At 42.6% G+C, this 12,876-nt stretch overlaps 1 protein-coding gene across 2 annotated transcripts in view; it reads right to left on the bottom strand.

The window, feature by feature from the left end:
* The window catches only part of RANGAP1 (Ran GTPase activating protein 1), a 22,082-nt gene extending 9,206 nt beyond the window's left edge, over positions 1-12,876 (bottom strand). Inside the window, exons 1-9 of one of the 2 annotated variants that reach the window (XM_053406738.1) lie at positions 12,768-12,876; positions 6,131-6,289; positions 5,614-5,741; positions 4,455-4,514; positions 3,240-3,419; positions 2,320-2,454; positions 1,150-1,308; positions 861-974; positions 133-232 (exon numbers count right to left, since the gene is read on the bottom strand). In XM_053406738.1, the coding sequence (XP_053262713.1) occupies positions 133-232; positions 861-974; positions 1,150-1,308; positions 2,320-2,454; positions 3,240-3,419; positions 4,455-4,514; positions 5,614-5,741; positions 6,131-6,242 (988 nt within the window). In that variant the 5' untranslated portion in view covers positions 6,243-6,289; positions 12,768-12,876. Of the gene's footprint in view, positions 1-132; positions 233-860; positions 975-1,149; positions 1,309-2,319; positions 2,455-3,239; positions 3,420-4,454; positions 4,515-5,613; positions 5,742-6,130; positions 6,290-12,412; positions 12,436-12,767 lie in introns of those variants that run through there. The other variant, XM_053406739.1, reaches the window with a different exon arrangement.

The following is a 12,876-nucleotide window of genomic DNA, read 5'->3' as shown; positions in this document are numbered from 1 at the left end:
AGAAGGTTGGGGAAGAGAGGGAACTGAGGCATACAGTACTGTATTCACATGCTGACCTGAATGAACCAAGCAATTATCCAGCTACAGATTTCTAGTAAAACATTTTTGACACTGACATCATAAGCCTCATACCATTGAGATCCAGCTTCTGTAGCTCCGACTTGTCCTCAGTAGCCTCAGCAATAATTAGAGCAGCATCTCGCTTGATTTCACAGAAAGACAAGTTGAGTTCCTAAACAGACAGAAGCTATGGTTTTAGAGGAATATTTTTAAAAATTAGACATATATTTTGCATGCTCAAGCCAGGTATGTCTACAATTCACATTACAAAGTACCAAATCAGGAATCCAAAAAAAGCTTCATTAAAAAGGTAGTGATGAGGTTAGGGGAGAAATGACTGAATTATGAATAACCTTGTTTAAGAGATGGCAAATAGTGCTTGGTTTCTTTTTTAAGAATCACAGAAATAAATCCTAGATGAAGGTTTATGTTGACTCTTTGTAGTTTTAGATTCAGTACACTACCTCTAAGCCAAATTTCATATTAAATGGATGGAAAACACTTACATTTCTCTCAAACAGAATAAATGTCATTCTTCCATCACGCCAAGTGGCTTGTAATATATTCATGCTTAGTGGCTATGTTTTGGCATCAATTCATAATGGTGCCTTTAGCTTTAAGATGGATCTCAGCCATAGGCACAAAAATGAGTAGTCATGTATTTTGTCAATCCCTATTTCGGGGTTTTTGAATTAAACAGTATGGGGAGATGGACCAAAAAAAGAGAAGTATTTCCTATTTGAAATCTCACTTAATCACTCAGATTTCTCCCAAGCAGCTTAACAAAATACAGCCAATACCTTTAACTTATGGAGTCCTTCATTAACAGCTTCAGCAATGGCAACAGCACCCTTGGAACGTACTAGGCAGTCACCAAAGTTGATCACTTCCACTTGTCTGAGTTTCTTGAGGGTCTGAATGGAATAGAGAACATTATTCCACTCACTATTGTACATGACCATGCAAGACCACACAAGACCAACTTAATCCTAAGGAAAGTGTTCCCCCCCCCCTACACTTTCTCAAGATTTCCTGGCCCAAGTCACTGTTAGAATCAAGAGGGATTAATTTTAAGTGAAAGGAGCTCACCTCTGCCATAGCCACAGCTCCCTTCTCTGTAAAAGTGTTATCGTTCAGGTTGATCACCCTCAGCAAGGGATTGACAGCAAAAGCCTCAGCTAAGGCTGTAATTCCTGGATGGTTGATTCCATTTTGTGGCATGTGAACTTCTTCCAGAGTCCCAATAACCTGAAGGGGCAAAAACAGAATGGAAAGCAAATAAAGTTCATGTCATAGGTGATAATTCTAGGAGAGTGGTGTTCTCAGATCCTTTTCTCTCCATCTTCCACAATTGTTTTGGGGTATTCTGTCTGAACCCTTTTTATACTATTTAGCAATCAAAAGTGATTGGCTAATTTGAATAATGAAAAGCCTAAGCGCATTCCTGATTCTAGAATGTTGAGACGCAGAACAACTTTCCTTTCTTGTCTCATTGCTTACTCATCGTGCTTGATTTACTTTTTAAAATATTAGTTTTTGTCTCTCTTTCTAATTTAGTTCAACACCTCCTCTTGCCCTTTTTCTTCAGAGTGAAATCATCTCTCTTTCCTCCACACTTCTTCTCCCAACCACTTTTACTTTGCATGTGGCGAGTTTCTGGTGCTAGCATTGGTCCAACAAAAATTCTGCAGCACAGCCAGAATGCAGGGTGGGTGAACAAGAAGAATTGAGGCCCACCTAAAAGTGGAATGCAGTCCAGTAGTAGTCCCTGGCCCACCAATTGAGAAATACTGCAGGTGAGTTGCTGTTACTTACCAGGAGGGAGGGCCAATGGAGCAGGGAGGTCAATGTGGTGCAAAAGCACCAGCAGGAACCCTAGATTGGCTCTGCCAGTGTGTTTGCTCCGCATCAACCTCCTTTCCACTCTGCCCCTCCTGATAAGCAAGAGCACCCATTTCCTGGCAAGCTAGCACAGTGGTGCCACTCTACCTGGCAAGCCGCTTCTTGCAGCAGTATCAACAGAGGTGACTTAGACTGCCTCAAATGGCCTTTTCTGATGGTGCAACGAACTTGACCACTACTAATACCATTCAATGCAGGAGATAGTAGCATTGTAGCAAAAGGAATTCATTTTTTTAAAGGGCACCACAACACACTTTGGAGGAATGTTCATTAACACCAATGGCTAAGAGCATCCCTTCCCATGTAACAAATGTCAGGGCAAACTTCCTGTCTCAAAGTCCTGCTTTTTGTACTTACACTGAATGCCTCAGCAAGAGCTGTTGCACCATCATTTTCCAGGCGGTTCCTGCCAGCCACAAATACTTTCAGCGCCAAAGGCTTTCCTTGAACACTTGATTTCCTGTGACACTCTTTCAAAGCTGCAGCCAAGATCTAAAATAATAATAATACCAGACTGTTTATGCTACTATAATGTCATTCTGGCCTGAGGGATTCCATTCCTATAAGGCACACATTTAAGCTACCATTTCCTATACATACATACATACATACATACATACATACATAATGCAGGCACTCTGCAGGAAATATTACACACCACTGAAGGCTATTCCCAGCAATAATATCATGAGGGGAGTGTAGGTTAGTAAGATGCAATGACTCTGTTGTGTGTCCTCAACTCAGATTTCCATGTGTGTGAGATAAGGACACAGGTCCCCAAATTAAGGTCTTGGCTCTCCCATCCCTCTCAAAAAAACCCTTCTATGGCAGGCAGAGGAACGCTTTAGATATTTTTAAAAATATCCATCAAACATTAGACTTTTTTTTACTAGAGAAAGAGAAGCCTGCCCACCCTGTTCAGCTTGTAGAGATTTTAATGCAGACAACAATCTGAAGCAATAAAAAACTTGTTGGCAAACAGAAGCCCTTCTGGAACTGGTTCTACTCAAGAGCTCTAAATCAAAGCTTCTGAATAGTCAACACTTGTCAGAAATAGGGTTTGAAGACAGTGTCAATCAACTGACAGGAAGTGACTTCACACAACCCTGCTGGGATCTTCCCTTTGCAGTACCACTTGCATTCAATTTCCACGTTAAGGGGGAAATGTGACATCATGGTGACATCACATGATGGATAGGCAGGAAGCCCCAATAGTGGGGGTTTCAGGTTTCACCCTGCTGTGAAGATTGGATTCCCCAACCACGAAATGCCCTTACCTTGCCACCACCAATGCCCATGCCACAATTGTTTAGCTTGAGTTCCTGCAGGGTGAAACAGGCAGGGCTTTTCAGAAGTGCCTCAAACCCACGCACTCCATCTGGTCCAAAGGCATTGTCACTCAGATCCAGCTCTGTAAGCTGGCAGCCAGCAGAAACAATGGCCTCTCCAAGTGCGATCTGAAAGATGAACAAAAGGTAAATTTGACACAATGCCCCCGTCTACTGCAGAGGACAGAGATCTGCCCTGCAGCCATTTCTTGCCGTCTCTTTTCACTCATCACCCGCTAGCAGCCTTGAGGGGCTCCTTCTCGTTCATAAAATGGAGAAGTTGCGGGTAGGCAGGCGGCTGCCCTGTTTCGTGTCCTATGTGCCATGCCTGTGCCAAGGAGGGGCAACACAAGCAGCTGGGATGAGCAAGTCACACCCATCTACCTGGATGCTGTGTTTCTGTTTCCTCCTGGCCTTTTCTCCAGCAACAGATATGTTGTGACAACGTGCAAAGAGGACTGAGGAAACAGTCACTGATGACACTCTGCCCTCCTTATAATGCCCTAATGTTTTAATAAACTGTTACCATTATAATACAGATTCCATCATTACTCAATTTCTGCCCAACAGAGATCTCTCTTGGCAATTAATCTACGACAACCAATTTCAAAGCTCAAAATTACAATTCTTCTTAACCTTCCTTTTGGTCATTCAGTAATCACATCCCTGTCTCTATCTGAAGCAGGGGTGGGGAACCTAAGACCTTCGAAATTCTCCTCAGGCCACACTCTTGACTGGCTCTGCTTTGCAGCCCAAGTGGTTTTGCATGGAATGAGTGTGTCCTTGAACTCTGACAGTGCCTCTTGGCTGCATGGATAGAGGATAGCAAGGTGTGCATGACTGTGTGCAGAAAGTAGCCTACTGTATAAAGGTAATTTCTAACTTTAATGCCCCACCCACTTTTGCCTCTGCCTCTACCTACCACTGGCATGTGGCCCTCGGAAAGTTACCCAGAAAGGGTAATAAAGCTTGGGCTGAAAAAGCTTCCCCACCTTTGCCGTAAAGTCCCTGTAACAGAAACAGTGTATTGCTCCCACTGCTGATCATCAAGCTCAGAAAGTCATTCCTGCACTTTAGCCTCAGAAAAATATCATGATAAGAGCATGGAATAAGAAATAATGAAAATGCCATTTGGTAATATTAGTGACCTAGTCTTGCACTTACCAGAGCAGGGGGAATTTCAGATCGAAGTCTCCCGGTGAACATATCACTCCAATGACATCTCTAAAATAAGACATATATATATTATATACATGCTTAAAAATAAAAGTACATTGTAATCTACCATTAGCCAAAGTATTTGTACTCACTTACTTGGTGTGCATAACGGAGAGCTACACAGGCTTTATATCAAATGTTTTGATCAAGAGTAGTTTTTTATATTAACAGGTTTTTGGCAGCACATAGCAATAATACATAGAGATTAGAAATTTGGTAAACTAATCCTTATTGTTGGTTTTAATTATTAAATGTTTAAAATATTTGTCTTCAACTGTTTTTTTACTAGTAATTTCATTGCTTTATTCCTCTGGGAAACTGCTTTGAGGGTTGTTGTTGCTTGCAATCAAGTGGTATATAAATTTTGTGAAATAAATAAAATCACCATGCTCCAAAGGAGGCATGCAGAGTGGCAATTTGCTCAAATATCCAGTATAATCTTGCACACCAATTTAAAATCTTACCACATACACATACAAGCTTAGTAACTACAGCCGAAGCACTGCTACTTCAGAGTTCATAAAGAAGGCAAGAAGCAATGTTTTTTTAAAAAAATAGGGTCTATCTATGCAATCACCACCCCACCCAAAAAATAGTCAGACGGTTGTTTTGTAGTCAGAGGGTTGAGGGCAGGAGAGAGAATGGCTGAAGTGTTCATAACTGCTACTGTAAGACCTGGCATATTTCATTTTGTTCCCTGCAAAAATAGTAAACTTTGCTTGAACAATGGTTTCAACCAGTATTTGCTCCACCAATTCAAACTTTTCCTTAAATCATGAGTGGGGAGCCTGTATCCCTCCAAATAATGGCAGAATACAGCTCCCAGCATCCCTGAACGCTGGCCAGGCTGGCTGGGGATGATGGGAGTTGGGAGCCCAACATCTGGAGACCCACAGGTGCACTTACCAACAGAGGCAATCACAGGAAGCACAGTGGTGAATGCCACTTATAATTCAAAATTGCTAAGACAGTTTCGATTTTTTTCTTATGTTTGTGAATGTCACAGATCTACCTGGGCCTGTTTTATCTGCTATTCAAGCAGACAATGAATTCAAGTTGCAAGATAATGAGTTTTCCACTGTCCATCATCCACTGAAATGCTCACCTTGAGCTGAGATTTCTTCTCCAGAGCCTTGGCAATGACCTTTGCTGCCTCCACCCCCACAGTGTTGCCTTCGAGGCGTAGTGCTTCCAGGCCATCAAACTCCTCAATCTCTTTAATCACCTCTTCGGCTGCACAGAATAAGCAAAATATTATTTGTTGCCAAAACTGAGATCTAACAGTGCTAACAGTACCAGTTGTGCATTTTTTTAAAAAAAATATTCTGGAGAAAGGGGTGTGTGTGCAGCCTAGGTATGTACTTAGGGTGGTTGGAGAATCTCTCCTGAAATCATTCTCCTTGTTTGGGTCTCTAGAGGAACCACCAGAAAGAATTTGCCTGTGAAGCACAGATACACATTCATCCTGCAATTCAGAATCCAAAATCAAGGAAGGATTGAGTTTCCTGCGAATCTGCCATTTTAGAAAGATTAAAGGGGGACACACACATATATTTGACCAGGCCAGTCTTTTCCAGGATCTAATGCTGGGAAAACATTCAAAGCAGTGCCATTCCTCTTACCATCTTCTGCGGTATTGAGTTTCAGACTCTTGCCTTTGAAGCTCAGCTGCCCTCCGCCCACCTGAGTTTTAGCTAAGGACTCTGCCAGCTTAGAAATGTCTTCTGATGCCATTTTTTTGGATTGTGTCAACCTTTACTGATTACCAGTTGGGAAGGGTGCTGAAAAAGAGGAGAGAAAGCATATACCATCAATGGGGTAAAAGCATGCTGTTCAATTATATGAAGAATTTTTTGTTTGATAGATAACTGCTTTCAAGGCTTAACCCCTTAAGTGCTCATGGAGAAAATGAAACAGTCAAGGGAAGGGAGCAAAGGGTTAAACCATCACACAACCTCCTGCAAAACAACTATTACAGTAGACTAATAATCTTTGCCTACCTTATATTATATGCCACGAGAAAAGAGGTCAGAACAGGCTAACACTGGGGTGAAAACTGCCTGCGAGGATAGCAAACAGGCCCTGTCACATGCAGGCGAAAATAAAAGAACAATAATTTACCCAAGTCACCACATGCCAGTTCTAAGAGCAGCGGATTAGGAAACAGCTATTGAAAAGAGGCTGCAAAGCATAGTTTGCTAGTGTGTACTGCCATGCTTCTGCTAAGTTCCACATAAATAATGCAGTTTGGTTTAATATTCGGCATCAGCACATTTCAGGAAAGGATTATTTGCATGAGGCTGATGATAAACTGGGGCAAGCATGTCAAACTCAAATTAGTAGAAGGGCAATATTCATCACCTAGCAGAACCTAAGCAGCTATATCCATAATTTTAAAAAGTCAGCTCCACACTCATTCACAAAATGTTGATTTTCTGAAGTCCTGTTCCTGATTTCTGCGCACCTAGCAAAGCCTGAGCGAGGAAAAGCTCCAGTGGGGAAGTTGGGGAAAAGACAAGTTTGAAATATAGGCAATCAGATTCCTCATTATAACACCTGCCTACGCTTTCTCTCATTAGCAGTATCTGGAGGAGGAAGGAAGCATTTCTCTGACCACATACTCTGGCTGGGTTTCAATCCCAGCCACTAACAAGGAACTCTGATATGGCCCAAATGTTACATACACAGCTTGACGATTCAACACTATGGATTTTAATGGAAATGAAAAGGAGCCAAAGCTAGATGACACAGATTAGCAGCCATTCCCAAGTTTGTTTCTCCCTACTTAAGGGCACTGGTTTCCTATCATCATTATTTATTTGTCACATTTTTGCACTAAGGTGTCTCAAAGTGACTTACAACAATAAAAATAGTGTCTATGTAGAATGTGGCATGGGCAACGAAGGCTATATTGGAGACACACATCTCATAGTTCAGGACCATCAATGGTAAACATAGTTTACTGTAAGATACAAGCCCCTGCAAGTCAGCAAGAACCACGGAAGCTGGGCTCCCAGAATCAATATCCAACTGACACCATGTTACAATGTGTGCTACCTGGACTTTCATGTGGACCACCAGCATTCATGTATGTTCATATACACACTGCTGAGAGGTTTAGGATCTTTTGCTGGAGTTACGAGGTGCGCTTGTCATGGATGTGTGTTAACCCTTAGTCTTATGCCTACAAGAAGCTCTTACACAAAGAAATAAAGAAGCTTGGTTTATTATATAATGCAGGGGTGACAAACTATATAAAAATGCTGCTTTAGACGGCAAAGTTACAGTCTAAGCAGGTAGCAAATGACAATATGTATACACTTCGATGAAAGAGTAAGATTCCCCAACTATTCTAAAGGCCCATGACAATTTTGCTATAAACCCACACTAGAAGGAGGGGAGAGGGAGGAAAGTATACATGCCCTTAAAGTGAAGCAAACGTGTGCAAAGTCCTAGGGATCGCTGGGTTAAGTGCTGTCCTGTTGGAGCTGTGAGAGCTAACTAACCTTTGCATCTAATGGTTTTTTAATACCCTTTTTGCCAAGGCATGCCAGTGGAGAAGGGAGGGGGTTGTGAAATGAGTGGTTTCTATAATTTCCATAGTTACTTCTGGAATTTCCTGCCTAGTTCTCATCTTTGGTCATCCTGTTCCTGTCTGTTTAACAAAAAGGTGACAGATTTGTGACAGTGAGCAATTACCTGAACCTTTACATCACCTTATCATTGTGTAGATGGATCTCACTGAGGAGCTGAGTATCCTGTACCTGACAACTAAATTTGCCTGGGTTTATCCTTAAAATCAGATGTGTGTGTGTGTGTGAACTCAGGATATTCCTGATTTCAGGGTGCTGGAGTAAGGCTTGTGTCAGGTTACCATGGAGTTCATCATGGAGGGTCTCATTTCAATCTTATACTTAGTCCATGATCTACAGAGATAAACTATATCATAAACTGAGATTCACACACACTTCCTTCAAGTACTGTGAAACTCCCAATTACGTAATAAAATCACTGGTTGCTATGTTTCCTGGCAATTTGACCATGTTGGGCAATTTCAAAAGTCCACTTTATCATGTAGCAGGGAAGGAAGCTACCCTAAAATAATTTATTTTATATTAATTTCTAAGCACATATGTAGAAATTGGCACCAAAGATGACATGGTCTGCAACAGTTAGAATTGTGCGAGCCACAAAACCAGAAAATGTGGAATGTGTGGTTTAGCGGTCCAAAGTAAGCAAAGCAAACCTATTACTTTTCTATATTAGTATCACTTTTTTAGATAGGAAGGAATAGCCACTTGTTCCTTATCTCAACACCAAAACTCATGTCCACAGCACTGCATCTGTTTGCCACCTTCTAAAATGAAGATTACCTTCATGCTATTTTTAAACAAGAGGTGTCATATTTATCTACAGGCCTAATTATATCTCTTGGAATTAATATTTTGTTAACTACCTCCCCCCCCCCATTTCAATCCGAATTCTTATTTAAAATGTTGCTTGAGCATGATATTTCAATTTTAAATTGAGTCAGTATACCACATAATTGTTATGCCAATTGTTAAAAGACTGATCCAGCACACAAATCTTCCTGTATACTTAAATAATATACTAAGCATCTGTCATAATCAACATTGATTCCTAGGGAAGTCTCTCCATTTCCTTGATCATTTTGGTTGCCCTTTTCTGACCCTTTTCCAAATCTACAATATCCTTTTTGAAGTGAGGCAATCAGAACTGTATACAGTATTCCAAATATGGTTACACCATAGGTTTGTATAATGGTGTTATTGGCAGATGATATTGGCAGTTTTATTTTAATTCCCTTCCTAATTTTTCCTAACATTGAAATCACCTTTTTCATAGCCACTGCACACTGGGTTGACATTTTCATTGAGCTATCTACCGGTACTTTCACCCCAGGGCCTTTTTCTTGGTCCCTCAAGAGTTCCACAAGGCTTCATCTTATGATCCATGCTATTCAACTCTGACATAAACCTGTGGGAGAGAAGCTCTAGAGATCTGGAGTGTGGTGTTAGCACAACCACTTTGAGGTGGGCTTTTATATTTTCACAATCAAGTGGTGTATAAATTTTATGAAATAAATAAAAATAAACAAACCAATAAGCATGGTAAGGACACCCAATTTTCTCTTTCCCATTTGATTCTAGAGAGGTTGCGGAAGATCTTGAATCACTGCTTGAATTTAAGGAGCGACTGAATGTGGGCTAATAAATTCAGATTCAATTCAGATAAGACAGATGTGCAGTTGATCAGGAGACCCAATCCAGGGTTAGGTGTAAAGTCTGTTCTGGACAAGGTTCAACTCTTCATAAAGGAGCAGGTTCACAATCTGGGAGCTCTTCTGGATCCAACTTTGCTCTTGGAGATCCATTTAGTAGCAGTGGACAGGACTGCTTTGTGCTGCTTCAGCTTGATGAACTAGCTGTACTCTTACCAGGAGAAAGCAGCTCTCCTCACTGTCATGCCTTTTTCACATCTAGGCAAAGTTAACATACGGCACTTTATGTCGACCGTCTCTGAAAACTGTTTGAAAACTTCAACTGGTACAAAACGCTGCAGCTAGAGTTTTGGCCAGGGCCTATCTTCCACCTTGAAAAGGATATTGTAGGACTGGAAAATATTCTGTAATGGGCAACCAAATGGTCAATGGACTGCAGTAACTCCTCTCTGAGGAAAGAGGCTCTTTAGGCTCTTTAGTTTAGGAGGAGGAAAAGCTGAAAGGGGACATGATGGTATAGATCTGTGGGGGGGGGGGTTCCTGTCTAAACCCTAGGAATGAATAAATTGAATGAATTGAGGAAACTCCTGGGCTGGCTTATGCAAACCAGCCTGGCCAAGCTAGGGCAATTGGCAGGAGAACTCCTCTTCCCAGGTGTGAACAGACAGGGGTCTGATTTGAAGGGTTGTCAAGCTGATGGGGTGTGCTTCTAAGCAGAGGTTTCTGGGAGGAATGAGAAGGAAGAGCGGAGGAGAGATCCATCTTGGCCAGGGAGAGAGGAAAGGTTGCCTACAATGCCGTTGGCCATGCTGTAAGACAGGCATCCCCAAACTCGTCCCTCCAGCTGTTTTGGGACTACAACCCCCATCATCCCTAGCTAACAGGACCAGTGGTCAGGGATGATGGGAATTGTAGTCCCAAAACAGCTGGAGGGACGAGTTTGGGGATGCCTGCTGTAAGATCTGGATTCCCACCATGCAGTCCGAAGGTGCAAATAAACCATATTTTTTTTAAGCCCAACAGTCTCTGCCGTGTCTTCTATTCTCCAGAGGGACAAAGACCCTGTGTGTGTCCCTGTGACCCCATGGGCTCTTGCCACCACTTGGCAGTGAGAGAGGCAGGCACTGGACTTTTGTAACAATATACCGGTATAAAATTACGCATAGCATGGATTTATTTAGTGGATGGAGTCTGTCGTCCTTTTCTTTAGAACCTAGGATCATCCAAAGAAGCTGAATGATGGGAAATTCAGGACAGGCCAAAAGAAGTACTTCTTCAAACACATCATAGCTAAACTATGGATTCACTATGTAGTGACTGATGCCAATTTGTTTCACTTTGAAAGGTATTACATAAATACATTGAAGATACGGTTATCAGTGGCTACTTGTCACAATAGCAATATTCTATCTCCAGTACTGAAGAAAGTATGCTTGTGAATATGCTAGGGAAAAGGAATAGCAGTGTGTTGTTGTGCTTATGTCCTACCTATGGCCTTCTCATCACGGGTTTCCAGTTCAGTTCTGCACTATTTGAGACCATGATATTTAAAAATATCACTCCCTCCCCCATCCACTTGGCTTCACATTTCACCACTATCAAAAGTGTAGTTGGGGTGGGGAGAAAGTTACCGTATTTTTCGCTCTATAACACGCACCAGACCATAACATGCACATAGTTTTTAGAGGAGGAAAACAAGAAAGAAAATATTCTAAACAAAATAGTGGATATATGATTTTTGTGGTTCATGCTGTGGCCACAGACATGTGATCTGACAGTGAGTTTGGAGTAGCCCAATGCAAAAATCCTGAGGATCCATGCTTTGTAACCATAGAGGAGGGAAGGAAGGGGAACCATGGATCCTCTGCTCACGACTGCAGCAGATCCCCCCCCCGCCACCCGCACGCATTCACGCCATAACACGCACAGACATTTCCCCTTACTTTCTAGGAGGAAAAAAGTGAGTGTTATGGTGCAAAAAATACGGTAGCTTTTTGGCAATGTCTCCATGACTATCAAGCTTTCTAACTCATTTTTTTCTTGTCATACTTTAACTTGATTTCCCCGTTAATGATACTCTATTGCTAGTTCTCTGTTCAGACTGTTGTAGAAGACAAGACATTTTTTAAAAAAATAATACATAAAATGCATTTAATTTTCCACTCCTGATTTGACTACTCCTGTAGTGACTATCAGTGCTGCTAAAGGCACATTATTATAATCTCTTCAGCTCCAAAACGCTTCAATATTATTATTAACTAGTGGTTTGTTACACAGGTCAAGAGACTGTCAACTTGTTTCCATTAGAACAATCACTTCCCAAACAAAGGTCCTATTTAAAACCTTTTGTTTTTCTGCCTTTATCACCCTACTCCTGAAGCAAAGGGAAAATGCGTGAAGCTGACGTATTTCCTCATGTTGCAAGCTATTTCAGTCATCGAGCATCGCTCAGCCAATCTAGACACACCGCTCGCCTTCATTGACTCAGTTCCGTCTGCTTCCTCGCTATTCTACGTAAGCAGCCTCCCATGCAGATGCTCACTTTAAAAAAGTAAGTGGAACTGAGAGAAGGTGAGCAAAGAGGTGACTCGAGTCCCTCGCTCCGTAATGCACGGGCTTCGCACAAACGCAACAGCACAACAAAATTACACAACAGGCTCACCCGAGTGGGCCCTAAAACTGCCAACGAGGGCGTGACGTCATACAGGGAAGGGACCGAGAGTTTTGGGCTGGTAAAAAAGCACTCCTAGTGGGGCGGTTTGGATCCACGTCTCCGCCGGGCGAACCGAGCACGGTGTATGTCCCGTGGGAAGATACGGACACGTGTATCTTGAGGGGCAACGCGCAAGTGCCTCCTCCTTTCCCACCACGCGCCGCGCCTGGCATGGCCGGGGCGGAAAGCGGGGAGGCGGCGCTAACAAACCCACCCGGCGCCCTCTCACCGGCGAGCCTGCCTAATAAACCCAGCCCGCCAACTCCCGCCCCTCCTCGCGCGAGACCACCCGGCGGCCGCTTACCTGCGAAAGCGCCGGGTTCCAGCCTGTCACGTTGCAGCCGCTACCGCAGCCCCAAGCCTACGAAGACGATGGCGTTATGGGAGGCGGAGGATTTGAAAGCCGGCAGTTT

This window comes from Podarcis raffonei, chromosome 10, assembly GCF_027172205.1.
Source record: "Podarcis raffonei isolate rPodRaf1 chromosome 10, rPodRaf1.pri, whole genome shotgun sequence".
Taxonomy (NCBI): domain Eukaryota; kingdom Metazoa; phylum Chordata; class Lepidosauria; order Squamata; family Lacertidae; genus Podarcis; species Podarcis raffonei.
This window is presented reverse-complemented; position numbering and strand designations above follow the sequence as displayed.